The sequence below is a fragment of the Ctenopharyngodon idella genome, chromosome 24 (genome assembly GCF_019924925.1).
Source record: "Ctenopharyngodon idella isolate HZGC_01 chromosome 24, HZGC01, whole genome shotgun sequence".
NCBI lineage: Eukaryota > Metazoa > Chordata > Actinopteri > Cypriniformes > Xenocyprididae > Ctenopharyngodon > Ctenopharyngodon idella.
The window spans coordinates 23,849,466-23,875,472 of NC_067243.1; the positions used below are offsets into that span (position 1 = coordinate 23,849,466).

A 26,007-nucleotide genomic window follows, 5' to 3' on the forward strand; every position below is an offset into this window, starting at 1 on the left:
TAAAAAATCTGTCCTCTTTTTCCTCTGTGTAGTATATCGTTTCTTCACTCTAATATGTCTATTTTTGGATCTGCAGGTCTCCAAATGGTCCGGGTCTGACACACTGGCCTGAATATGAGGATGAGGCAGAGTATCTCGGCATTGGACTGGAACAGAAACCTGGCAAGAACCTGAAGGGAAAACATTACGCGTTCATGACAAAGACACTCCCAGATCTAATACGTCAAGGCCGAGAGAAAAGAGAGCACTTAGAACTGTAAAAAAAAAAAAAAAAAAAAAAAAAAAAAATCTTTATCTTGTCAAAAATTAACACAAAGCACATGAATGTATGAATAACACAATTACTGTGATTTAAGAATTTAACCTGGGAAGATCAAATAAGCACCGAGTATATTTTGAATTTTTAAAGTTTGAATTTGAAAGAAAAATGTACAACTTGATCATTTGACACTGTTTTGCACTTAAAAATAAAAGTTTGACAACATTTAGGATTTTCCTCCATTTTATTGAGAACAAACGAAGGCTAAAGCTGCAAACCTCCCTGAATTTGAATGCAACGGGGTGCATACTAGTCATGAATTTGCGCTTCGAGACTTTGTAACTGGCAAATTTACATAGACGACAATAATCCAACTATTGACAATATCTCCAAACAAGTCAATTTTTTCCATATTACCAGATTAACATCACGCATACCGGACGCTTGACTCGCTAATGGAGCGGTTTTGTTACATATAAAATGATCACACTTATTGACAACACGTTTTACTTTCAATATAAATTACAAACTTAAAAATAAGGAAATTAAAGAACAGCACATGTATAAATTACAGTTTTAGGCACAGTGCTTTGCTCAATTATCATTACATATAAATAATGGAGGGAAACTCGGAATTGAAGTCAGCATGAAACAGCATTCACAACCCATTTGTGAATCAGTGAATCAGGACACTGGACAAGGGAAAAAAAGGGGGAATGTTATCCATTGGAAATTGAGAAATTGGTGTAAATAGGGTACATTTTGACATATTAATCAGCATTATATGAGTTAGCAGCCAAAATAAGCAGCTTAAATTACATATTTAGAATAAAATCAATAAATGCAACAGCACAAATGTATAAATTGCCATTTTGGACACAGTGCTTTGTTAAATTGTCATTAAAATTGGGAGGGAAACTCAGACTTAAAGTCAGGGGTAAAAATAAATAGGGTAAATTTTGATATATAAATTGGGATGTGTTTCCACAAATGCTTTTGAAATATAATTTGCATACTTAGCAGCCAACATAAACAGCTAAAATTACAAATGTAGAATAAAATCAATTTGTGAATCAGGACACTGAACAAGAAAAAAAAAGGGGGGGGGGGGTTAACTCGATGTTATACATTGGGAATTGAGAAACTGAAGTACATAGGATCGAAAACTGGCACAAATGCTTTGAAATATGATTCAAATAGTTATGAGCCAATGCAAACAGCTAAAATTACATCTTAATTTGGAATCAACAGTTGTACAATATCAGTCCATGTAAATGGCCAATTCTACGAGAATATTCCACTTAAAACACTCAACTTGTTGTAAACACAGGCGATAATACGTAAATTAGTTCATCGATTATATATATATACACAATCATCCCTAAAACAAAGCTGAAATATACTGATAAATGTTTAAATATTTTCAATGCATTTACATATATATTCACTTTACATTATAGTGATTTTTTTTTTCCATTTTCAGTTGCTAGTAATGCTGCAGTCAAATACAAAAGTATAGTTGGAGGAATTCTGCCTCCGATAAATGTCTACACTGCGTAGGGAAGAGCACTTGGAAGAGAGCTGCACAGCTAGATGAACAGAATCACTATCATGTGAAAAGGAGACAGTCATCGTGGTCGTAAAATTTGGCAGCTAACCAATTAGCTATTCGCTTGGAACTTTAACAGTATGATAAATAAATTAAATAAGAGATTTAATTTGTTTTCTTGAATGTTATACATATTAATGGATGCATTATGGGGCTATAAAACTGACAATGTTTGCAGAGACAAAGCAGCTGGAAGTCATTTGTTTTCAATGAAAGTTTACGAAAAAAATGGAAGCATTTTTAAATACAGAGTGGATTTTATGGATAAAGAAAAAACAAAAGTAGTAAACTGGATAAAATCGATTAAAAGCAACTGCAGATGTTGCCACATTGAGGACAAACGCTTGAAGTATTTTTCTAAAGCACAAAACCACAGGATTTCAGAGTTTGAATAAAGGTATCAGAGGCACGCTCAGCAGAGTATACGGGTGAATTTTCACATTGTCGTCATCTTCGTCGCCATTTCCAGGTTACAAAAATAAATTAATTAAAAAGCTGATAAGAAAGGCCTAATATAATACAACCATATGGGCATGTCGCTGTAAATACAGCTGTGCGGATGCAAGCAGGAGTGTGTATGTGTGTGTCAACAGGGAGGTCCCTGATGGTGTCTGGCGGAGAGCATAATACCAGAGTATGTGCCTGATGGCTACAGTAGTGTGAGGTTGGCTATCAGGATGTCCATGACTGCATGTTGCGGAGCATGGCCTCAAAGCGCTCCATGCTGGGGGCCTGAGCGTGGGACAGCTGGTCGGTCAGCCGGCTGTACAGGCTGAAGGACTTGAGCTCCAGCCAAATGAAGCCAAAGCGGTCGTCATCGAACAGGGCGAACAGACCCGGCGTGCGCTCTGGACTCGTAAAGCCGTGGCCAGCGATTAAGCCTGTTCCATAAAAACTAAAGGGCATAAAGAAAATCCAGATTAGAATGAAACAAATTATTGCCTCTATTTAATTAATACAAGTGAATAGAAGAATTAATTTAATGGTTATATTTATAAAATTTTAAATCCTTTTCAAGTGTACTTTATATTAGTGTTACATTAAAATTATTATATTATATATATATATAAAAATTATAAATTATATTTATTATAAAAACATACGTTATAAACGACGATTATAGATTTCTTGATTTTACGATATAAAATCAAGAAATCTAACAAGTTAAAAAATTCTCATGTCTATCATTTTTATATACAGTATAATGTAACATAATATATAATACTTTAAATACATTTTTAATGTCTATATAATTTTTTATATACAGTACCCTCCACAAATATTGGCACCCTTAGTAAATATGAGCAGAGGCGGCTGTGAAAATAAATCTGCATTGTTTATCCTTTTGCTCTTTCATTCAAAAAATTCACAAAATTCTAACCTTTCATCGAAGTAAAACAATTGAAAGTAGGGGGAAACTCACGTTATGAAATAAATATTTTTCTCTAATACATGTTGGCCACAATTATTGGCACCCCTAGAAATTCTTATGAGTAAAATATCTCTGAAGTATATTCCCATACATATATATATACATTTTTTAGCACACCAGGGTGACTAGGAGCATGAAATTGTCCAGCCATGACTTCCTGTTCCACAGGAGTAACAAATATGTGTAAACACAAAGGCCAAATTCCCTTAATCATTCATCACAATGAGAAAAACCAAAGAATATAGTTCTGATGTGCAGCAAAAGATTGTTGAGCTTCACAAAATAGAAAATGGCTATAAGAAAAAAGCTAATGCATTGAAAATCCCCATTTCCACCATCAGGGCAATAATTAAGAAGTTCCAATTAATTAAAAATGTTACAAATCTGCCTGGAAGAGGACGTGTGTCTAAATCGCCCTAATGCACAGTGAGGAGGAAAGTTTGAGTGGCCAAAGACTCTCCAAGGATCACAGCTGGAGAATTGCAGAGATTAGTTGAGTTTTGAGTCTCAGAAAGCCTAAAAAAAAGTTATCAAACAGCACCTACATCCCCACAAGTTGTTCGGGAGGGTTTCAAAAAAAATCCTCTGCTCTCATCCAGAAACAATCTCCAGCAAATTCAGTTGTCAGACATGACAGTAACTTCAAACAGGACCGGCTTCTATGGTCAGAGGAAACTAAAAAAAGAGCTTTTTGGCAGCAAACCCACCAGTTTGGTGCACACATGGATAAAAAGTACCCCATGCCAACGGTTAAATATACTGCTGGATATTTAATGTTGTGGGCCTATTTTTCTGCTGGAGGTCCTGGACATCTTGTTCAGATACATGGTATCATGGATTCTATCATTATAATGGGCCGTGATTGGATCTTCCATCGGGACAATGATCCAAAACAAACATCAAAACCAACACAAAAATGTGTCACTGAGCACAAAATGAAGCTTCTGCCATGGCCATCCCAGTCCCCTGACCTGAACCCTAATGAAAATGAGTGGAGTGAACTGAAGAGAAGCACCACCAACATCTGAATCTGAAGGATCTGGAGAGATTCTGTATGAAGGAATGGTCTCTAATATCTTGTCTGGTGTTCTCCAAACTCATCAGGCATTTTAGAAGAAGACTTAGAGCTGTTATCTTGGGAAAAGGACGTTGCAATAATTGGGTGCCAATAATTGTGGAGGGCACTGTATAATATATTAATTAATATATAATTATCTACAAATTAATTAATATAATAATGTACCAATATACTATTTTCATTTTTTTATTTCTGTATAAAAAATATAAAATACAATGTTATAATTATGTCGTATAAATAATATTTAATATTGTAAAGACAAAGTAAAAACATTTAAAAGCTGACCAAATTAATAAAATACTATATAATATAAATTATATATTATATATAATTATCTAAAAATAAATTAATGTAATATACTAATAATATTTTTAATTTAATTAAACAATACATTTTAAATAATTTTCTTTTCTATTTTATATTATTTTTATATGTAATATAATAATTATCCATTAAAAATTTACATTAATTTTAACTGTTTAATTCATTTAAATTGGTATTACTTCTGTATAGAAATATTTAATATAATAATATAATTTACATAAATAATATTTAAATATTATATAGACAAATTAAAAATATAAAATCATTCAGTTTAACAAACTAATAAAATATATATTATAAATTATAATAATATATATATATATATATATATATATATAATTATCTAAAAATGAATTAATATGATATTTTAATGTAATTAAACTTAATACATTTTAAATTATATGATATATACAAATTATCCATTAAAGGGGACCTATTATGCAAAATTCACTTTTGCATGGTGTTTGGATATAAATGTGTGTTGGCGGTGTGTGTACACAACCACCCTATAGTGATAAAAATAAACCCACTCCTTTTTTTTAATCCCCATAAATCATAAGCAGTGTCTCAGAACAAGCCGTTTGCAGGTTCACAGGCCCCGCCCACGAATGTTGACAGACACTGCGGTTTTAACATAGAACCACCCCGAGCGAGTTCACAGCGAGTTGTACACAGTCTGCCATTGCTGCACTGACGAGAACGTCTCCCAAGCGTTTTAGGTTTTCTGTAGCTGGATGGATTAATCCACATAGCTCTCTCCATTTACTCCCTAAATCTGAGCCGCTGAAGACGAGGTGGATTAATTTTGTTTTCGAAGAAAATGCTCCCTCAATTCTACCGAAATTCGTTTATGTCTGCGCAAATCATTTCACACTGGACTTTGTGAACGAATGTCAATACAAAGGGACAATACAAAACAGAGTTTGTGCTAAAAAGTTGTTACTCAAGGATGGATCAGTACAAATTGTTCGTGATCCAGCTTACAGGCTCCAGAGTGATACTAGATACGGCATTAATAAAGGTGAGAGCACTTTATTACAGTTCATCAGAGTTGATTTCAGTGTTGGGTGTAATGGGTTACTAAGTAACGCGTTACTGTAATTAAATTACTTATCCACTGAAAAAGTAAAGTAAGGGATTACTGTTCATTTTTAGGTAATTTAATTACAGTTACTTATAATGTACTTGCGTTACATACTGTAAATTAGTTCAACAGTTCTGTTCAAATCAATATTGAATTTAAAATCTAAATTTATCTAAATCTAAAAGTGAACGCTGCCTCTTTAAAATCGTTAGCTGTAGTGCAGTTGCGTGTGAGTTCGCAACTTCGCACCAGTTGGCTGCGTAGTCGCAGTCTGAAGAAGTCGGCAGAAGCGAGTGGCTGTTTTGCAGAATGGAAATAATCCGATTACTTCACTTTTTGACAAAGGTAGGCAAGAACATTACTGTAAAATGTAAGCTATGTCCTAGAGAGAAAAAACTGTGCGCGCTCTCTGAGAGACGGCCTTCAGTCAGTGTGCTCTCGACCAAAGCGCACACATAGCCGCCTCTCGCGAGTGTCAGATTTTCGCGGTTTATTATACATAAACGTTCAAATACACACACAGTTATGTCAAAATGCCCGCCTTGGCGAATATTCGCGTTGGTTATGTGAATGTGAACAGCATGTGTAACAGCATATTGTCTCCGTCCATTACGTCTAGTGACAGCAGCCTTTAAAACATGCTACTGTCTACTATTGGCTGTCTGTATTATAAATGGTAAACAACAAAAGTTTTTGAAGTAACTTACCTAACACCGGTTGATTTACGGATATAAAGTTTACCAGTTTATTAAGCACTACCCGAAAAGGCATAAGGTCTTTATATATTTGTTTACTGTTAGTTGTAACAAGTGTTTCTGTGTGCTTCGCTATGTACGTTGATGATAATGCAAGGGAGAGAGAGTTTATGGATAATATTTTAATGCACTCTTGCACTGTGTTTTATTAAGCTCTTACAGTGATTTTCTAGAGTGAAAACGGATGCTTCATATTTTGTGTGAAGTACAATAAACGTCATAAAACTCATCGGTAAAGTCTTGGTCATCATTCGGACGGAGTACGGTACAACAGGCTTGTACTAATATAGTGGACAAAAACAAGAACACAATATAAGTTATAACCATAATTAAACTAAACTATACCTGTTCTATCTCCATGCAGCATATATTCGCAGTTTCTGACATTATAGTGCGTCCTGACTGACTCCTGACACCGGAGAATGAGCTCTTGAAGCTCCGCCCTCTTAGGCCGAGCACAGCAGCTCATTTGCATTTAAAGGGCACACACTAAAAACGGCACGTTTTTGCTCACCCCCAAAAAGTGGCAATTTTAACATGCTGTAAAAAAATTATCTGTGGGGTATTTTGAGCTAAAACTTCACATACACACCCTGGGGACATCAGGGACTTATTTTACATCTTGTAAAATGGGGCATAATAGGTCCCCTTTAACAATTAAAATTTTTAATTGATTTAAATGGTTTAATTTGCCTATTTTATAAAATATTATAATTATTTATAATTTATAAATATAATAAAATTAATAAATGTATCAATATTATTAAAATAAAAATGTAAATGAATTTGGATTCATATATTGATGTAATGATTTAATAATCATTATATAATGTTTAGAATATTTAAAAAATGTACAGTACGATATGGCACTCACCACATCCTGCAGGTGCGAGGGTACACTTCATTACGGGCCATGACTCCCAGAGGCAGCACAAAAGGTTGAGGTTCAAGTGCGGTGCTGCAGGCAGCAGCTCCCTGCTCAACACCCTCCACTCCAGCAGGGGGCGCTGAATCTGAGCCCTCTACCCCCTCAGGGGGGGCCACCTCTGCAGCCTCTGATTGGGTGTCCCGGCCCTGTGAACCGCTCTGGGCCTCCTCATGCACCCCCCGCACCAGACGAGACAGCTCTTCCATGCTCCGCTGGTGTTCCAGGTCTGGTAAACGCACTGGGCGGTTCAGGTCTACTTCTAATGTCAGCTGACCAGCTGGGACATTGGGATCCCCCTAGAAACAAACAAGCCAGGTGATCAACAATCAAAATGAGACATATAGGTGTTGTTTGAGCCTCAGCTGTCAGCTGGAACCTTTGTAAAATTTTAGATCTGGATACTTTGGGGAAAATTTGGTATTTATGTTATTTATTATGTATTATTCTGTATGTGGAAATATAAAAGTGAACACTGAAAATACAGTGCTTGTACTGGGGGCCTTCATTTCACACATTTAAGCACTGAATACTACAGTTGAAAACATTTCACATATAATTTTGTCATTAACATTCAATTATAAACCGAGTGTTAAAGACCAAGAGCAACAAGAAGAGAGAGATGGCCTAACAAGAAATGATTTGGGAAAAGTGACCATTTTATTTTATATTTCTTAAAGGATTAGTTCACTTCCAAATTAAAATTTCCGGATAATTTACTCACCCCCATGTCATCCAAGATGTTTATGTCTATCTTTCTTCAGTCGAAAAGAAATTAAGGTTTTTGAGGAAAACATTCCAGGATTTTTCGATATACAGTGGACTTCAACAGGATACAATGGATTGAAGGTCCAAATTGCAGTTTCAATGCAGCTTCCTCAGCTGGGATCGTGTAGAGCCCTTTGAAGCTGCATTAAAACTGCAATTTGGACCTTCAACCCGTTGTACCCCAGTGAAGTCCACTATATGGAGAAAAATCCTGGAATGTTTTCCTCAAAAACCTGATTTTTTTTTTCGACTGAAGAAAGAAAGGCATAAACATCTTGGATGACATGGGGAAGAGTAAATTATCAAGAAATTTTAATTCGGAAGTGAACTAATCCTTTAAAATGTATTAGAATGCTTTATTGAATAGTTTGATCAGATTGAGTGTTTCCAGGGAAATGAAAGCAGTTGAGCTACAGGAATATACCTATACCTATGGACATCAAACTCACAGTAAGTTTGGTGGCTTTGGCCTTGGAGCCATGGAAGCTCAGCATAATAATCTCCAGGCCGTGACTGCCATACGTCCCTTTGAAGAGGCCCGGCTGCAGGAGGTCTGAAGGGAGGCACGGGGGCAGATAAATCCGCCGGTATGTCAGGCAGTTACTGAAACCAAGAAACATATATTTAAAACACACAAAACACATCTGGTACCAGCTGTCATCTGAACATTTAACTGGGGAAATGAAACTGTTAGTTGCTAAACAGAGCATTCTGGGTGAGAACAGGCTATTAAGAAGACTTACTCATATTGGCTGGTGTAAATGAACTTCATGAGGATCAACTCCTGCATGTGCTCGTGGAAAATGTCCTCCAACGTTCGTCCCCATTCCTCCTCCAACCACGTTCTGAATTCCTGCACAAGCACAAGGAAGAGGGCTCATTTACGAGTCATATACCTCTCGGATTTCATCTAAAACATCTTAATTTGCGTTTCCGAAGATGAACGGAGGTCTTACGGGTGTGGAACGACATGAGGGTGAGTAATTAATGACAGACATTTCATTTTTGGGTGAACTAACCCTTTAAGGATCATGGGCTGCACGTGTGTGGATGAGCATTGCCTCTGAAGCCAGTGGCGCATACATTTATTTAATTAAATCGCAGTCTGCACAGTTTCACAACAAACCATATTGCAATATCGACTTTATTCTGATATTTCTGCAGCACTATATCCAGCCATTGCAAAAAAACAAAAAAACTACATGGCCATCATAAACCTCAAAATCTATCCAACCAGCACCAGTTTCCTACCTCTTGCCTTCCTCCAGGCATCCGATGGTGATCGGTCTGGTTGCATTTGGTGGAAAATTCATCTTTCTTCACAGTCTGAAAAAAAGGTCAATATCTTGTGGAATTGTGGCAAAATTGGGCCATTATGGTAATGTGTTATGGTACAACTTACCTGAATGTCTCCTTTATGAGGGCCCTTATGTCCGTACATACATTCTACTGTGGCTTTGTTTTTCTCCCACATATGTATACGGAAAAGGGGCCGTCTACGCATAGGGTCCTCCACACGGGGATCATGGGGTGGTAAATACATCCAGCCTATGATGAATAGCCCATCCACCTATGATGAAATGATCATCAAAGCAAGAGTTAAGGCCTGTTCACACCAAGAATGATAAGAACTATAAGAACTATATTAGCATCCACACCAGAGGACGATATTGTTCTATTTATTCTAAGCATGTGCTTGTCTGTCACTTTAAATGCTCAAGCTTGTTACAGCACGATGGGTTCCGAATAGCTGCCAATGTTTTTATCGTTCATCAGCTGGATAAAAAAAAAAAAAAAAGTGATTCTGAAAGTGATTCCAATGATATTATTCCTCTGTGCCATTATCATCATAGCTGTGGTGTGGACTCTATTATTCTTTAATACTGAGAACTTTTGGGTGAACTAACCCTTTAACCCCATTGAGCCATATGGATTACTTTTATGATGGATGGATGCACTTTTTTGGGCTTCAAAATCTCACGTCCCCTTCACTACCATTAACAAGTTTTAAAGAGCCAGGATGTATTTTAATATAAGTCTGATTGTGTTTGTCTGAAAGAAGAAAGTCATATACACCTAGGACGGCTTGAGGGTGAGTAAATCATGGGACAATTTTCATTTTGGGGTGAACTATCCTTTTAAGTGACGTTTATTTAATTAAAATTACATTATCTGCAAGTACAATTAAAAAAAAAAAGTAATTGAAGTAATTAAATCTTTTTTGTTTGAGATCTTACCACCACATTCAGCAGTCCTCCATAGGGGCCAATATCAGGCTGCCAGAGACCCAGGATATGTCTATAGGGATGTAAAACTGGAAAACAAATACAAAACATGACGTTTAAATGTCACAAATCTGCATTCAACACACAGAACAATCCCAGAAGAACGTTAAATGGGGTGAAATCACTGCAAGGGCATTTCTGCATGGTGCATGAGCTCATGAATGCATGTTGAGTGTGTGAGTATATGCAACTTTTTTGCCATGCAACAACTTGAAAACCAAATAAAAATTCCAGGAGCTAGAAGGCTAAAACTTATCCATTTTTGGTCACCTTTAATTCATCCGCATCTCACACAGTCAGCTCATGGTAGCGCAGCTGCAACCTTTAGAAGCCCTGGCCATCCTGTGTCTATCACACACGCATGCAGGACACACACGTGCACTGCACTCGGCTGAAGCTGCCCTTGTGCTGCTATCAGACCAATTTGTCCCAAACAAGGCTGTGTCCCAATATGCATACTATCCATACTAAATAATGTGAAATTAGCAGAAGTGCTTTCCAAATCAGTCCATTAAAAATAATATGTCAAAGTTTCAGGAATGATTATTTTCAGTGGAATAATAACATATGGTTATTATAGCTAATATTACCTACAAATCCTTGTGCTACAGAAAACATTTCCGGTTGTACAAAAAAAAAAAAAAAAAAAAAAAAAAAAAAAAAAAAGTGATGCCAAATTTGTTTAAATACAAATTAAAAAAGTAATAATGGATCTTAATGTAATGAATTTACATAGATAAATGAATAAAGGAACAAGGCAACAATATGTATAATGGTAATAAGAAGTTATAGTCTGTTCTAAGAATGGTGTCTTACTACACACTCAAAAGGATGTACTTTCCCATCACCATTTAAGTAAACACTTTTAGTGCTGAGAAGAACTATGCAAACTGGGATTCAGCCTTAAAGGAATGTTCCATGTTCCAAAATAAGTTAAGATTGTGTGACAAACTATTGAAAAACTACAACTAAAACTATTAAAAATGGTTTTTGGCAGAGGTGGAAGTAACGAATTACAACTACTCACGTTACTGTAATTAAGTAGCTTTTTCGGGTTTTTGTACTTTTTTGAGTACATTTTTAAATCTGTAATTTTACTTGTACTTGAGTACAAATTAAGCCAAGTAATCTAACTCGCTACTTGTAAAATCACATTCCGTTACTGAGTACGGCAACAATTTGATTATGCAAACCTTTGACCGGCATATCGGTAGCCAATGAAGAAATCCGATCATAAACGCACCAATGAAAACCCTGATATTTTACCAGCGGCGCGTTCTCATTCTCTCATCTTCCCGACAGCGAGTTTGACACACACCCGCCTCCTCCTGTCACTCACACGTTTCAGTCACAGAGCCTGAATGTCAGCGCGAGATTGCAGGTATTGCGCATAATTTTAATCATACCTGCAGGTTTCTATGGCGTATTTGAATTACAAATGTCGAGAGCGCATTATTGTAACGCGCAGAAAACGACGCGAGCTCTCAAATAACTGCCTCTCCTCTCACTCAGATACTGAGTGCGCGCCGTCAGACTGTGTAGTGTGCTATCGTGAATCTCTCCGTGCTCTTAAATTAAACGTTGTCAAAAGTTATCAGAATAGACCTTCATGCCTGACCAATGAAAATGCTACAGGAAATCTTATTGGCTATAAGTGAAATGCACCAGAAAGTCTCTCAACAATCAAAGGTGGATCTTTAATTTCTTTACAATGTAATATATGTTTCAGAATGGGGCATTTGTATGATTTGTACATAAAAATAACCTAGTCTGTCTAACTGCATCACTATATTGTACAGACATTACAGGTCAAACCCCTCTGATGTTCTTTTTATCTAAATAAACAACATATTATATGGCTCTTAAAGGGTTAGTTCACCCAAAAATGAAATTTCTGTCATTAATTACTCACCCTCATGTTGTTCCACACCCGTAAGACCTTCGTTCATCTTCAGAACACAAATTAAAATATTTTTGATGAAATTCGAGAGCTTTCTGACCCCAGACTGCAACGTAATTGCAACTTTCAAGGCCCAGAAAGATAGTAAAGACATCATTAAAATAGCCCATGTGACTACCAGTGGTTCAACCTTAATGTTATGAAGTGACGAGAATACTTTTTCTGTGCAAAAAACAAAAAAAAACAAAAACAAAAATAACAACTTTATTCAACAATTTCCTCTCTCCGCGTCACTCTCTGATGCTGTTCATGTGAGCACCACGACACATGCGTGTGATGCTGACGCAGAATCCGGCCAATAATGAGCCGACGTTCTGACGTAGAACCTGGAAGTGCTGCACTGTGTTTACTACGTCAACAGTGTCAGAGACTGACATGGAAGAGAAGAAATTGTTGAATAAAGTCGTTATTTATTTTATTTTATTTTTTTGCGCACAAAAAGTATTCTTGTCGCTTCATAACATTAAGGTTGAACCACTGTAGTCACATGGACTATTTTAACAATGTCTTTACTACCTTTCTGGACCTTGAATGTGGTAATAATGTTGCTGTCTATGGAGGGTTAGAAAGCTCTTGGATTTCATCAAAAATATAATTTGTGTTCTGAAGATGAACGAAGGTTGTGGAACAACATGAGGGTGAGAAATTAATGACAGAATTTTCATTTTTCGGTGAACTAACCCTTTAAGATACACGGCATATAAAAATTCAGTGTTGTCCCCATGGTATTTAAAATGATACTGAATATTGATCATTTTCAAGATATTGTATTGAAGTTAGAAATTCCAGTATCGTGACCACTAATTCATGTACTTCGTCGATAAGGTGAAAGTGCTTTGTTTAAAGTAGCTATTTTTCTACTTAGATCTATGATTTGATTAAATATTTTTTGATAATTTATTAAATATCGCCGGCTAAAAAGTAATTAGTAATTTTAGTACTTTGAGTAGTTTTTGAGAAGAGTAATTTGTACTTTTATTTGAGTACTTTTTTGACACCAGTACTTTTACTTGTAATTGAGTATTATTTCAGCAATGTAACAGTACTTGTACTTAAGTACAAACTTTCAGTACTCTTTCCACCACTGGTTTTTGGTAACTGTAAAACAGTTGCCTTGAAAACAAAGAACAAAGTTGCCTTGGCAACTAACTAAAATAAATGTTTAAGCTGAAGTATTAAAATCACTAAAATGGAAATCAAAATAAATTTAAAAATAAATAGAAATTTAAAAAACTAATAAAAATTGCCAAAACCTCATGAAATTGAAAATATAAAAATAAAATGCTACATAAAATACTATAATAGTATATAAATACAAATAATGTTCATGTTATGGCTGATAACAGAAAATTGCTATTAAATTCTAATTTCTTAATTAAATATAAATAAAAGCAAAAAAAATGATCATTTTAAATTTACCCTTACAACATTATACTATACAATATGAAAATGGATATTCATTTGGGGTGTAACGGTTCAAATTACTCACAATTCGGTTTTTATCACTGTTTCGGTACGGATCGGTATGTGCTATGTTCAGGGAAAAAAGAACTACAGTAAAATAAAAATAAAGAAAATAAGAACAAATAATCAATCTACAAGCAACATAACAAATAAATACAATAGAGCAAAGTAATATTTAGGTATCTAACAGTATTTTTCCAGGTACAGAATTTGAATAAAGTAATCAAATGTAAAATAACATTGCATATAATCTTTATTGTATAAATTAAATAAAGATGAATCATTAAGTTAAGCTATTCAGTCATAAGCAGTGAGTGATTTCCTTGTCTTTTCTTGTTTGTTTAACATTAAAAACACAGACAGCAGCTGGTGTCACTTTAAGACATAATGCACGGATCCAACATACTGATGCTGATACACATGTAGGGCTGTAATGATTCCTCGATTAAATTCGAATACTCGATTTTAAAAAATCCTCGATTTCAATTTGCCCGTGTTGAGTAACCGGTAAAATACCGGAAGTGGCGCTTTCCACGGACGAGAATCCATGAAACGCATTATTAGACCGTTTTCTAAGGCTGCACGATATTAAACCCGTTTAAAAATCATAATAAAGCATAATGCTATTGTGACTTTACAAAGGCTGTGAATTAATTAAATAAATGTATGTGCTGCAGGTTTAATATGCGCTGTATTTATTTACATACGTGTAGGTTATCCACGTGCGTCTCATGCTGCTCCATTCACAGTAAATTCTGCTTCATGTGAACTGTTATTTACATGAGTGGTGCGTTTCAAACTCCATCTCTGCATATGCTGTGAGTTTGGATTGCTTTTAATGTTCATCTGGAAACGCAATGTGCGACATTTAATCAGATTTGTAAGGTAAGTCATCTATAAACCTTAGCAAACACAGGAGAATACATTATACAGTATGTTTCTACTGTGCTAACTGCTCGTCGCGATTTCAAAATAAATGTTTGAGCCCTCGTTTAAGTCCACATGTTCTTGTTCAAGAAATTACAGTGGTTGTAGCATTTCTGTAGTAAAGAAAAGGCCAAATGTTAAAGATTAATTGGACAGTTGAAATAAATGTTGTAAGCCAATATTAAACAAGGATTAGATCACGTTTAGAGTGTAAAAACAATCGTCAGGCCACTGGCGCCCTCTGCAGGCATTTGTTATAATACATAAAGAACATTAGTTGTACAATTCAATACATTATGTATTTTGAGAGGGGGGGGTCTGGCGCGATTACTCGAGGAATAGTTTGAATAATCGAACGATAACTCGATTACCAAAATAATCGTTAGCTACAGCCCTATACACATGCGTTGTCTTTTTCAACTGTTTATGTTCACTTACAGTGCCACTTGAAAGTTTGTGAACCCCTTGCAGAATTTGTGAAAATGTGAAAAATTTTAATAAAATAAAAGAGATAATACAAAATGCATGTTATTTTTTATTTAGGGCTGTCCTGAGTAAGATATTTTACATAAAAGATGTTTACATATAATTCACAAGACCAAAAAATAGCTGAATTTATTAAAATGACCCCATTCAAAAGTTTGTGAACCACTGATTCCTAATACTGTGTGTGGTTACCTGGATGATCTACGACTGTTTTTTTGTTTTGTTCATAAGTCCCTTGTTTGTTCTGAGCAGTTAAATAGCCCAGCGTTCTTCAGAAAAATCCTCCAGGTCCTGCAGATTCTTCAGATTTCAAGCATTTTTTGCATATTTGAACCCTTTCCAGCAGTGACTGTATGATTTTTAGATCCATCTTTTCACACTGAGGACAATTGAGGGACTCAAATACAACTATTAAAAAAGGTTCAAACATTCATTGATGCTGATGAATTTGAAGATAAAGGTAAATTGTACTTAATTTGTCTCCGGGAAACATGTAGGTATCTTCTGTTGCTTCCAAAGGGCAGTACTAAATGAAGAAAACTGATATTTAAACAAAATAAGAAAAATTTGGACATCTTCATCCTGTTCAAAAGTTTTCACCCCTGACTCTTAATGCATCGTGTTTCCTTCTGGAGCATCAGTGAATGTTTGAACCTTTTTTAATATTTGTGTTTGAGTCCCTCAATTGTCCTCAGTGTGAAAAGATGGATCTCAAAATCATAGTCACTGCTGGAAAGGGTTCAAATATGCAAAAGATGCTGGAAATCTGAAGAATCTGCAGGACCAGGAGGATTTTTCTGAAGAACAGAGCTCAGTTTAACTGCTCAGAGCAAACAAGGGACTCATGAACAACGATCACAAAACAAAAAAACAGTCATAGATCATCCAGGTAACCACACACAGCATTAAGAATCAATGGTTCACAAACTTTTGAACGGGGTCATTTTAATAAATTCAGCTATTTTTTGTCTTGTGAATTATATGTAAACATCTTTTATGTAAAATATCTTACTCAGGACAGTACTAAATAAAAAATAACATGCATGTATTTGTATTATCTCTTTTATTTTGTTAAAATTTTTCACATTTTCACAGATTCTACAAGGGGTTCACAAACTTTCAAGTGGCACTGTAAGACATAACTGACTATGTTTGCTAAGATACTTGCCAAGATAGGCATGATGACAAAATTTCAACTCAATATTTGTTCGCTGTCTGAGAGGCAGCTTTCCACAAGTTCTCTTTGAAATTGTTTAAATTGGCAAGGCTTAAATGAATTTAGTTTAAACACAGATAGCAACGTGAGCTGTTCTGGTCTAAACTGTTTTAGCTCAAAATACATGCTGTTTTCGTGTATGTGTCTTTAAATGCTAATGACCTGCTGCTCCCCGCCCTGCTTTCCAGAAGAGGGCAGAGCCTTACAGTGCGTGGCTCGAGTACTCTGCCAAAACATCTGTTTGGTTTTGATTAGCATCTCTATCGCAGCCACGCTCATGTGACATTGCAGTTCTTCGTCATCATGAAAGTTATTATTTGCATGCGTTTTAAAGCCATAACAGTTTAAACTTCTGATATATGGTTTTCTGAGCGCAAACATCTGAAGCACGCACACAGAAAGCTGGCTGTCAGACGGCATATCCCGTGAGTATTAAACTAAGTCCTCTTTCATGTCTTAATTGCACTTAAACTGTCAAATATACATAGGCCCGGTTTCACAGACAGGGCTTAGCCTAAGCCAGGATTAGGCCTTAGTTCAATTAGGTTATTTAAGTAGCTTTTATAAACGTACACTAGAAAATAACATTACTGGTTTGCATCTTGAGACAAAACAATGGTACTGACATATTTTAAGATATGTCAGCACAAGTTGCTTTCAGTTAAAACAGCTCAAACATGCATTTTAGTCTAGGACTAGCTTAAGCCTTGTCTGTGAAACTGCGGGATAAGGTTATGTCAAAAACACACAATGCTGGTTATGTCTGTGAACGTAAACAGCAGGGAAAGAAATCACATGTGTATATTAGATCTGTGTATTAAAGTGATAGCAGCGTAATATACAGTCCCTACTGCTGTATATGCTGTTAATATGAGTCAAACAAAAGAAAAACAGAAAATACCTCACTGCTCTTGAATGAATAACTTTAGCAGCTTTAATAAGAATACATTACTTAATTGAATGCTGCTGTTAAATGCTCTAGCAAGAAGATAAACATGGTTGACAGTGTACAGCTCATTTAGGGCGGGGTCTATGCTAATAGGGCAGTTTTCGTCGCCTGTAATGGGCAGGGTTCACGTAAGAGTAGGGGGAAATCTGGAACCGCTCGTTTGGAGAGACTGTTTATGATTTATGGGGATTATAAAAAAGGAGTTGGTGGATTTTTACCATTATAGGCTTGCTGTTTAGTGTTTACACATATTGTGGACAATTATCTGTGTTCAAACACCTTATAAAAGTGAATTTTGCATTATAAGTCCACTTTAAAGCATTTTTTGACCTTGGATGCATGTAAACCTATTGTAGGAGACCTCCAAAACAAAATTAGGAACCTTTAAAATAGCGTAATGGGGCACTTTAATATTATTATATTTTGTTGATGGATATCATGTTTGACAGTTTAACTTGCAATGAACCTGGAACAAAACATCATTAGCAAAGAGCATCTTCAACCAGCACCTTCACAGGCAGTGAAGGATCCCCCACCACAAAGCCTTCTCACACGGCCAGTACATACAGTGTGTGTACACGTCTCGATAGTCCATATGCTCATAATCGGGGAGGAGCTTCATAAAGCGTCCTGACTTCACCTGCGGGTTCACACCTGGAGAGGTACGCAGGTGAGTGCGCCACAGGAAGAGAGGAGAGGCAAAGGTGGACAATAGCTGACACACAAGGCAGTGTGAGAATGTCACTCACATATGCGAGTGAAAATGAATGTTTACACGGCCGGGAAAGTGATGTTTCTTTTGTACCTTTGTATGCTGCCTTGGAGGACAATATTTATTTTATTACACCTGGCATATTCACACTTTTAAATCAACTGAATTATATACAAATGCCACACTGACTTCTGAGGAATCTTTCTCCATAAGCACCAAGCATGCATGTTTTCACCTGTTGAAATAGTTTTGGTTTAAACCAACATTAATACTAAACTTAAACAAGCCAGCCAAACAAAGTGGGTTTAATTGACCATTAATCTGTCTTTTGTGAGCTAAAGTATATATAAAACGTATTTGAAAAAAATGACATGACAAATTACATGGAATGAGGTGGAGCGACAACATTACATTAACAAACAGATCTGTTATTTGAACTGAAAAGTCTAAATGACATTTAGAAAGGCTCTTGATGCTGCAGTATTTGTCAGGGTTTTTGCAGATTACTAGGTTAATTATAATCAATTACCTGTTTGGCCTACCAATGGAAGACGGGAGTTCCAGTGTTTACTAAAACTAAAACTATTAAAAATTGTTAATTGAAATAAAGTAGAAATAATATTAAAATATTACATGAAAAACTTAAACTTTAACAAAATGTAGAAATGTTGCTTTGGCAAAGAACTGAAATAAAATAAGTTGGAAATTGAAGTACTAAAATTAGTAAAACAAACTGAAATAAGAATAAAGTAAAGCTATAGCTATATAGACACATTTAAAAAACAAAACAAAAACTAATAAAAATGACAAAAGCACATAAAATTACTAAAACTTAAACTATAATTAAAAAGTAAACAGAAAATATAAAATTAAAATCTAATTCAAAATATTGCTATGATTGTTTAAAACAGTTTTGCTGCTTAATATTTTTTGTGGAAAAGTGATTTTTCAGGATCATTTGATGAATAGAAAGTTCAAAAGATCATGATTATTTATTTGAAAGAGAAATCTTTTGTTACATTATAATGTTTTTACTGTCACTTTAGCTGAATAAAAGCATTTACTTTTTTCAAAAAAAAAAAAAAAAAAATCATACTGACCCCAAACTTGTGTATTTTAAATACTTACAATTCATAGGGACTGACAAAATAGGTGGATTTTGTGGTTACAGTAGATTTACTTACGTTTCACATACAGATCTCGGCTTGACATGCCCACAATCTCCATCTTCCGCAGGTCATCTCTCATGCCAAATTCTAAAAGAAGGGGAAAAACTCATGACAAATTGCACCAGCGCAATAAAAAAAAAAAATCCTCTTTACTGAAAACATTTCAACTAACTTACTGGTCTATATAGTACCTTTCATTTCAGAATAAAATTGAATGCAAATAGTTCCTGTGCAAACTTTTAAGCTGACGATCAACATAATAGACAGGTTTACAGTATTCTATACTCTACTCTGCTTTTTTCTATTATTGCACTAGTGTTAGGGGCTGTTAAATAGATTGTTATGTAATAACGGTAAGAACTGATATAAGACATGTGACACCCTCACAGGGTCACTTAAATGTCATTAACACATCTGAGTATGTTGTAAGGAGTTTCCCACCAACAGTTTTGGCCAATCCTTTGACTTTTGCACCAGTCCAGTATGTACATAATGTTGTTGTTTTTTTTTAATGTATTTATATAGCACAATTTAACACAAGTTGCCCATATGTATTTCATTCCATAGCAACACACTGACAGCCAGACATATTAACTAAAATTTGAATTTTTTCTATGTGTGCATCTGAAATATCTCAAAAAGAAGCTTATATAGACAGCCTTTTGGGCGATTATAAATGCTATGATGCCCAGAATAACTGTCACAGTCCCTGATTTTATGTTGCATGAATCAAGTGGCTTGAACACTAAAACTCAGGCTGCTTTGTATCCATACTGTATCCATGTGTATATAAGGATCAAGAACCAGTAAGAAGATTATTAAAAAGGAAAAATCAAGTTTAAAATAGAAGCCAAGTACTTAGAAAATAGAAATGTAGTACTTGTGTTAATGTTGGTGTCAAACATTTAAAAAAAAAAGAAAAAAAAAAAAGATTTTCTACAAAAGCTTTAAATGACTCTTTAAATGATTATGTGAGTTTACACAACTCAATCATTATGTGAAAAGGTCAAAATATCTAAAACAAAATGACGTTTCAGTCAAGTGGTTCAAAAATGTCATCTCTGTTTTATGGTTTTCTGATCACACGAAATGAAAGCAAACTGGCTTCCAGCAGACCAAAGGTTTTTAAATATTGTATAAATAATAAATATTATAAATAATAAATAATAATAATAAAAGATTAAGTCCTTACGATAACTCTCTCACTCTATATGTGTGTGTATGCATATTATATATACACACACAGACACACACACATATACACATATATATATATATATATATATATATATATATATATATATATATATATATATATATATATATATCGACTGTAAAGAAGAAGGCGACTATATAAAAACCCAAATGGTGTTACAAATTATTACCCTCTGTGCATCTCCTCCTCCAGATTGTTTCCGTGTTCAGAATCTGCCTGAATTTCTTGCACACTAGCGCCAGGTTAGGCAGCGCAGTGCCGGGTAGAGAAGAGAAGATCTCCACTAGAAGCTCCGGCGGCAGATCCAGCAGTGACTGCGGGTGTGGTGGCCCTGCAGAGTCCACAGAACCTAGTCCACCGGCCCCGCTAGGCCCCGCACCGCGGCTGTTATGACAGCTGCTGCTGTTGCTGCCATCGGGCTCATCTTTCATTTTGCCCACGACCCTCTCCTCTTCCTCCTCCTCGTCCATGTCCATCTCAGAGTCGCTGTCCTGATCCGCCTGGCTGTGCCTCTGCCGCCTCCTGCACCGCCGAGACTGACCCACTCCACAGAGCCTGGCACACACCGCCATCCGTAGCAACATTACATCATCACCGCACAACAACTGCTGTCACCTGCAGTGCTCCTCTGCTGCGTGCGTGCGTGCGTACGCTCGCTGCGCTTTACTTGCCTAGGCGTCTTCACGTGACGCCGTCGCGCCGCACTTTTTACGTCATTGGAAGCTTAGCAACAGAAGGTTAGCAATAATATTTAAATTTGTACATAAAAATTAAATTGAAATATTTAAAGCTAGGTTCAAAAGCAACAACAAAAATATAAAAAAAGAAAGAATATTTTTCTCGTGATATTTTGTTTTGAAATACCGCACGCTAGCGACATCCGCTGGTCAAATATGCGCAACTGTGGCTAGCAGAAATGTAAACATTGGGGACTAAATTGGAAAGAATAGGGAAATTAATGGTTCCATTTTCTTGTCTACGCACACCTTACATTATACTATTGTTTTTAATTGAATTTACAGTAGAGTCATAAAAGATCTTTGAGTCAATGGAAAACAGCTTACATTTGACATGTATTTTGCTTTGTGTATTTCCAAATAATTATATTGTCCATCTTCAATAAGCCAGTATCATCTGTTTTTGTAACAAACCTGTAAAAACATAAAAACACAAAATAAACAAAGAAAGTTGGGACCAAAATAAATGTGTATATGTAACCTACAACTGAAAAAAATAAATAAATGTAAGATTCGCCTACATTCATCAAATATACGATAGGAATAATAGTGCTTAGAATAAAGGGTCCCTTAGTTGCTATTACTCCTTAATAGGCCTATTAACTGAAAGTCTTTTATTCAGTAAAATTCTTCAATAAAATACCTGACTGAAACAATAGACGATTGGATTTCATCTAAGTGAGAAAAAATAAATAAATAAATAAACATACATATGAGTATAAACACTAAATGAATGAATAGGTTTTAACAATGTAGTAGATATCAGTTGTGTGTTATTCGGTCAAAAATGATTGTCCTGTAGGGGGCGCTAGTCGGCTTAAAAGTCAAATACATATATTTTTTAATTTTTATTTATTTTTATTTTTTTTTCACTTGATAGGTTTGGCTATCAAAATATGTTTGGTGTAATTTTAAAAAATGACATTTAAATAATCGATTGAAGTGATTACTGCACAATGATTAAAATATCGTGCAACCAAACGACTGTAATTAGTCTATCGTCATCAGCGTTGAGAAACGTAACACTACTGTAGGCTATACACAAGTTTTAACACCCTACTTAAATAATTTCTACCTGTCGAGTGAGTAACATGAGTAACATTAACAAATATAATATAAAACAATATAATAACAAAATAAAAAAAAAAGTTTGATCTTGAAGACGTGTTGTAGTTCGTCATGTTGATCATGTTTCAACTTCATTTTCTTCTGTTTCCATAGCAACGAGGAACAAACGAAAGACGTACCTGTGCTGCAATATGGTAAACTACTTTATACGAGCTATATTTTTGTTCAGTTATTCGAACAGATTATATCTATGTCTTAGAATCGTGTAATAATAACTGATTTGCTCATCTGCTATTCTGCTCATGCTATTTTGTCCAGGCTGAAGTCGAAGACACTTTGAAGAGGATTCACGGATATAGTGGTGTTATTGGCACAATAGTCGTTAACGGAGAAGGTAGGCCTGATCACAATTTACCATGGTTGTACTGTAACGTTAGTAACATTAACTTTTTAATATAATATAATATAATATAATATTTTACAAAACTCTACATAGGATAAGCTGATATAACGTTAGAGAATGGATAATAATATAATATAATATAGTATAATATTTTACAAAGCTCTACATAGGATAAGCTGGTATAGAGAATGGATAATAATGTAATGTAATGTAATATAATATAATATATAATTTTTTACAAAACTACATAGGATAAGTTGGTATCGAGAATGGATAAAGTAATGTAATATAATATAATATAATATAATATAATATTTTACAAAGCTCTACATAGGATAAGCTGATAGAGCGTTAGAGAATGGATAATAATATAATATAATATAATGTCATATAGTATTTTACAAAGCTCTACATAGGATAAGCTGGTATAGAAAATGGATAATAATGTAATAATTTTTTACAAAACTACATAGGATAAGTTGGTATTGAGAATGAATAATAATGTAATGTAATGTAATATAAAATAATATAATATTTTACAAAACTCTACATAGGATAAGCTGATATAACGTTAGAGAATGGATAATAATATAATGTAATGTAATATAATATAATATTTTACAAAACTCTACATGGGATAAGTTGGTATTGAGAATGGATAATAATATAATTTTTTTTAATAATATAATATAATATTTTACAAAACTCTACATGGGATAAGTTGGTATTGAGAATGCATAATAATATAATTTATTTTAATAATATAATATAATTGTCACAACGCTGTGTAGATGATCCAACACAAACACAATGATAAAGAGAGAATTCTGTCTTTATTAAATCCAAAGGCATAAAGGTAAATCCAAACATGAAGAGCTTAACACAAACGTAATACTGACAAGACCGGAAAAAAAACAACAGAAAAGCAGGAACTTAAGTAGTGTGGAAAACAAGGTGATAAACGAGACACAGCTGATAAACATGAACTAATAATGATGGTGACCATGGAAACCGAGTGGTTAACAAAGGAACACAGGAACCAATAAAAATCAAACAAAAAATCCAAAACAAATAGACATGTGACAATAACATAATATAATATAATATAATATGGTAGAGTTATACTAAATAATCAACAACAGTGATAAAGAAACTGATTTTGCATTAGGGTTTATTAGGATTAAGCAGCTTCTAAATAGGTTTGGCTGCTGTTTATTATGATAAATGCTAGAAGTCTGAAACTTCTAGTCTCTTTTAGCCATAGTTCCACTGATCTTAACCTGGGGGCCGTTTCAGAAAGGAGGTTAAGTGAAAACTCTGAGTATGTTAACCCTGAAATGAGGGAAACTCTGGGTTTTCCGTTTCAGAATGGGAGGTATGACAAACCAGAGAAAGCAGGGTAAGTCAAGCCCGTTTCTAAAAGGGAGGTAACTTATACTCAGAGTCAGCTACCATAGTAACTTACTCTGTGAACCTAACCTGGTCAGGAGCAGGTTTTCTTTGGTAAACCCAGAGTTTCTTTTGGTCTCCTCCCCCTTTTTAAAGTGCAAGCGATGTTTAAATACTTCATTCATTCATTCATTCATTCACGCTGCAAAAATGCTTTTCTTACTGAGTATTTTTGTCTTATTTCAAGTACAAATATCTAAAAATTCTTAAATCAGGATGCATTTTCTATATAAGAAAATTATATAAGATATTTTGTTTTGTTTTCTGGGGGGATCTAAATTAAATGTATTTTACTTAAGTAAAATTATCTGCCAGTGTGGTAATAAAAATAATCTAAATGCAAATGGAAAACAAGATTATTCGGAGTATCTATTACTAAATGCAAATTTACACTAGCTCCGCCCACCAATATCACACAAGGTTAAAAACTAGGAGCATGACTAACGGCTTCTGTGGTGTAGGTAGTAGTGCGTAAGGTGTGTAGAATTAACTTGTGATGCGACTGGCTGGGTTCGAGTCCGCATTTTGCCGAGCTCGCTCTTCTCCCTTTTCCCATCACACATCAGAAAGGCATTTATTTTCAATAAAAAATGAAGAAAACGTTCTAAAAGTGGAAGTAAAGTGCCTAACGAGTGTTTAATAATGACAAAAGTATTTATAATTTTAATAAATATAATCATTTACACTCTGTTGTTATTGCATCCTGTTAATGTACAACAATACTGCAAAGAGGTGCAAATAGTATGTATCTGTCGGTATAAAGTATAAGTAACATCTAATTACTATTTACACTTATTGTAAAGAATTTGCAAAGTAATAAAAATGCATTTAAATTATTATTAATATTTTACTTTTTTTTTTTTTGCCCGTGGGATACCATGAAAATGAATATTAGTTCAATAACCTACCGTTCTGCCAGTTTTTACCTCTGATAAGAATTAAACTTATTGACTTGAAGTATGCAGACGTCTTTTTGTTGGGTGCTGTTGCTATGGTGAATCGTAATATCAGAGCTCCATTGATCATGGCTTTTCATAGTCATGGTGCACATGCTTAACTCAGAGTCAACCTACTCAGAGTTGATTGAACTAACTCAGTTCAGCTGTTCTGAAACCAAAGACTCAGAGTTTCCCATCTCAGAGTAAGTCAACTCAGAGTTCAAGTTTTAACTCAGAGTTGGTTGAACCTCCTTATTGAAACGGGCCCCTGGTCATTTTCAGGAATTCCCATCAGAACAACACTAGACAACTCAACGACGGTGCAGTATGTAGGACTACTGCATCAGCTGACTATGAAAGCCAGGAGTACCGTCAGAGATATCGACCCCCAGAATGACCTGACATTTCTGCGCATCAGGTCCAAGAAACACGAGATCATGGTGGCGCCAGGTGGGTCAGTGCATTATCAGCCCATCTGTATTATTAGGCTGTTAAACGCTTTTATAGCTCTTACCTTTTTCCCATTTTCCTCCAGATAAAGAATTCCTGTTCATCGTCATCCAGAGCCCATCTGAATAGATGACATACTCACTAAATTATATTAGTTAAAACATGTAAATTTGTTTGTACACTGTCCTAAACAAGTATAACATTCGTCTAGTGAATGTATCTTTGGAAATAATCCAATTTTCTTTTTAAAATCATAACATTTGATTGTGTAATGTGATTGATTGCATGTAAAGTCATCAATAAATAAGTGAATTGTTGTCTTTATTATGGAGTATGGGTGTTTG

General features: G+C 34.9%; 3 protein-coding genes across 6 annotated transcripts in view; 2 read left to right on the forward strand and 1 right to left on the reverse strand.

Moving 5' to 3' along the window:
* The window catches only part of ces2b (carboxylesterase 2b), a 36,559-nt gene extending 36,075 nt beyond the window's left edge, over positions 1-484 (forward strand). Inside the window, exon 36 of one of the 2 annotated variants that reach the window (XR_007928110.1) lies at positions 77-245. Coding sequence is in view for 1 of the 2 variants with exons in the window: in XM_051883480.1 (XP_051739440.1) it covers positions 77-260 (184 nt within the window). In the remaining variant the exon portion in view is untranslated. Of the gene's footprint in view, positions 1-76 lie in introns of both variants that reach the window. The other variant, XM_051883480.1, reaches the window with a different exon arrangement.
* fbxo31 (F-box protein 31) lies at positions 246-21,296 on the reverse strand. Of its 2 annotated transcripts, XM_051883482.1 has the most exons (10): positions 20,788-21,296; positions 19,418-19,489; positions 10,472-10,548; positions 9,637-9,804; positions 9,486-9,560; positions 8,978-9,087; positions 8,684-8,837; positions 7,416-7,765; positions 2,499-2,763; positions 246-951 (listed from the first exon to the last, which is right to left on the reverse strand). In XM_051883482.1, exons 1-9 carry the CDS (start codon positions 21,200-21,202, stop codon positions 2,541-2,543), a joined length of 1,644 nt encoding a protein of 547 aa, XP_051739442.1. In that variant the 5' UTR covers positions 21,203-21,296; the 3' UTR covers positions 246-951; positions 2,499-2,540. The 2 variants fall into 2 exon arrangements, with proteins under 2 accessions (XP_051739442.1, XP_051739441.1); XM_051883481.1 differs by having other exon boundaries at positions 246-2,763.
* On the forward strand, positions 21,220-26,007 carry dynlrb2 (dynein light chain roadblock-type 2). 2 transcript variants are annotated; one of them, XM_051883483.1, is made up of 5 exons: positions 21,220-21,355; positions 22,577-22,617; positions 22,742-22,817; positions 25,496-25,663; positions 25,749-26,007. In XM_051883483.1, exons 2-5 carry the CDS (start codon positions 22,615-22,617, stop codon positions 25,790-25,792), a joined length of 291 nt encoding a protein of 96 aa, XP_051739443.1. In that variant the 5' UTR covers positions 21,220-21,355; positions 22,577-22,614; the 3' UTR covers positions 25,793-26,007. The 2 variants fall into 2 exon arrangements, with proteins under 2 accessions (XP_051739443.1, XP_051739444.1); XM_051883484.1 differs by lacking the exon at positions 21,220-21,355 and adding an exon at positions 22,173-22,437.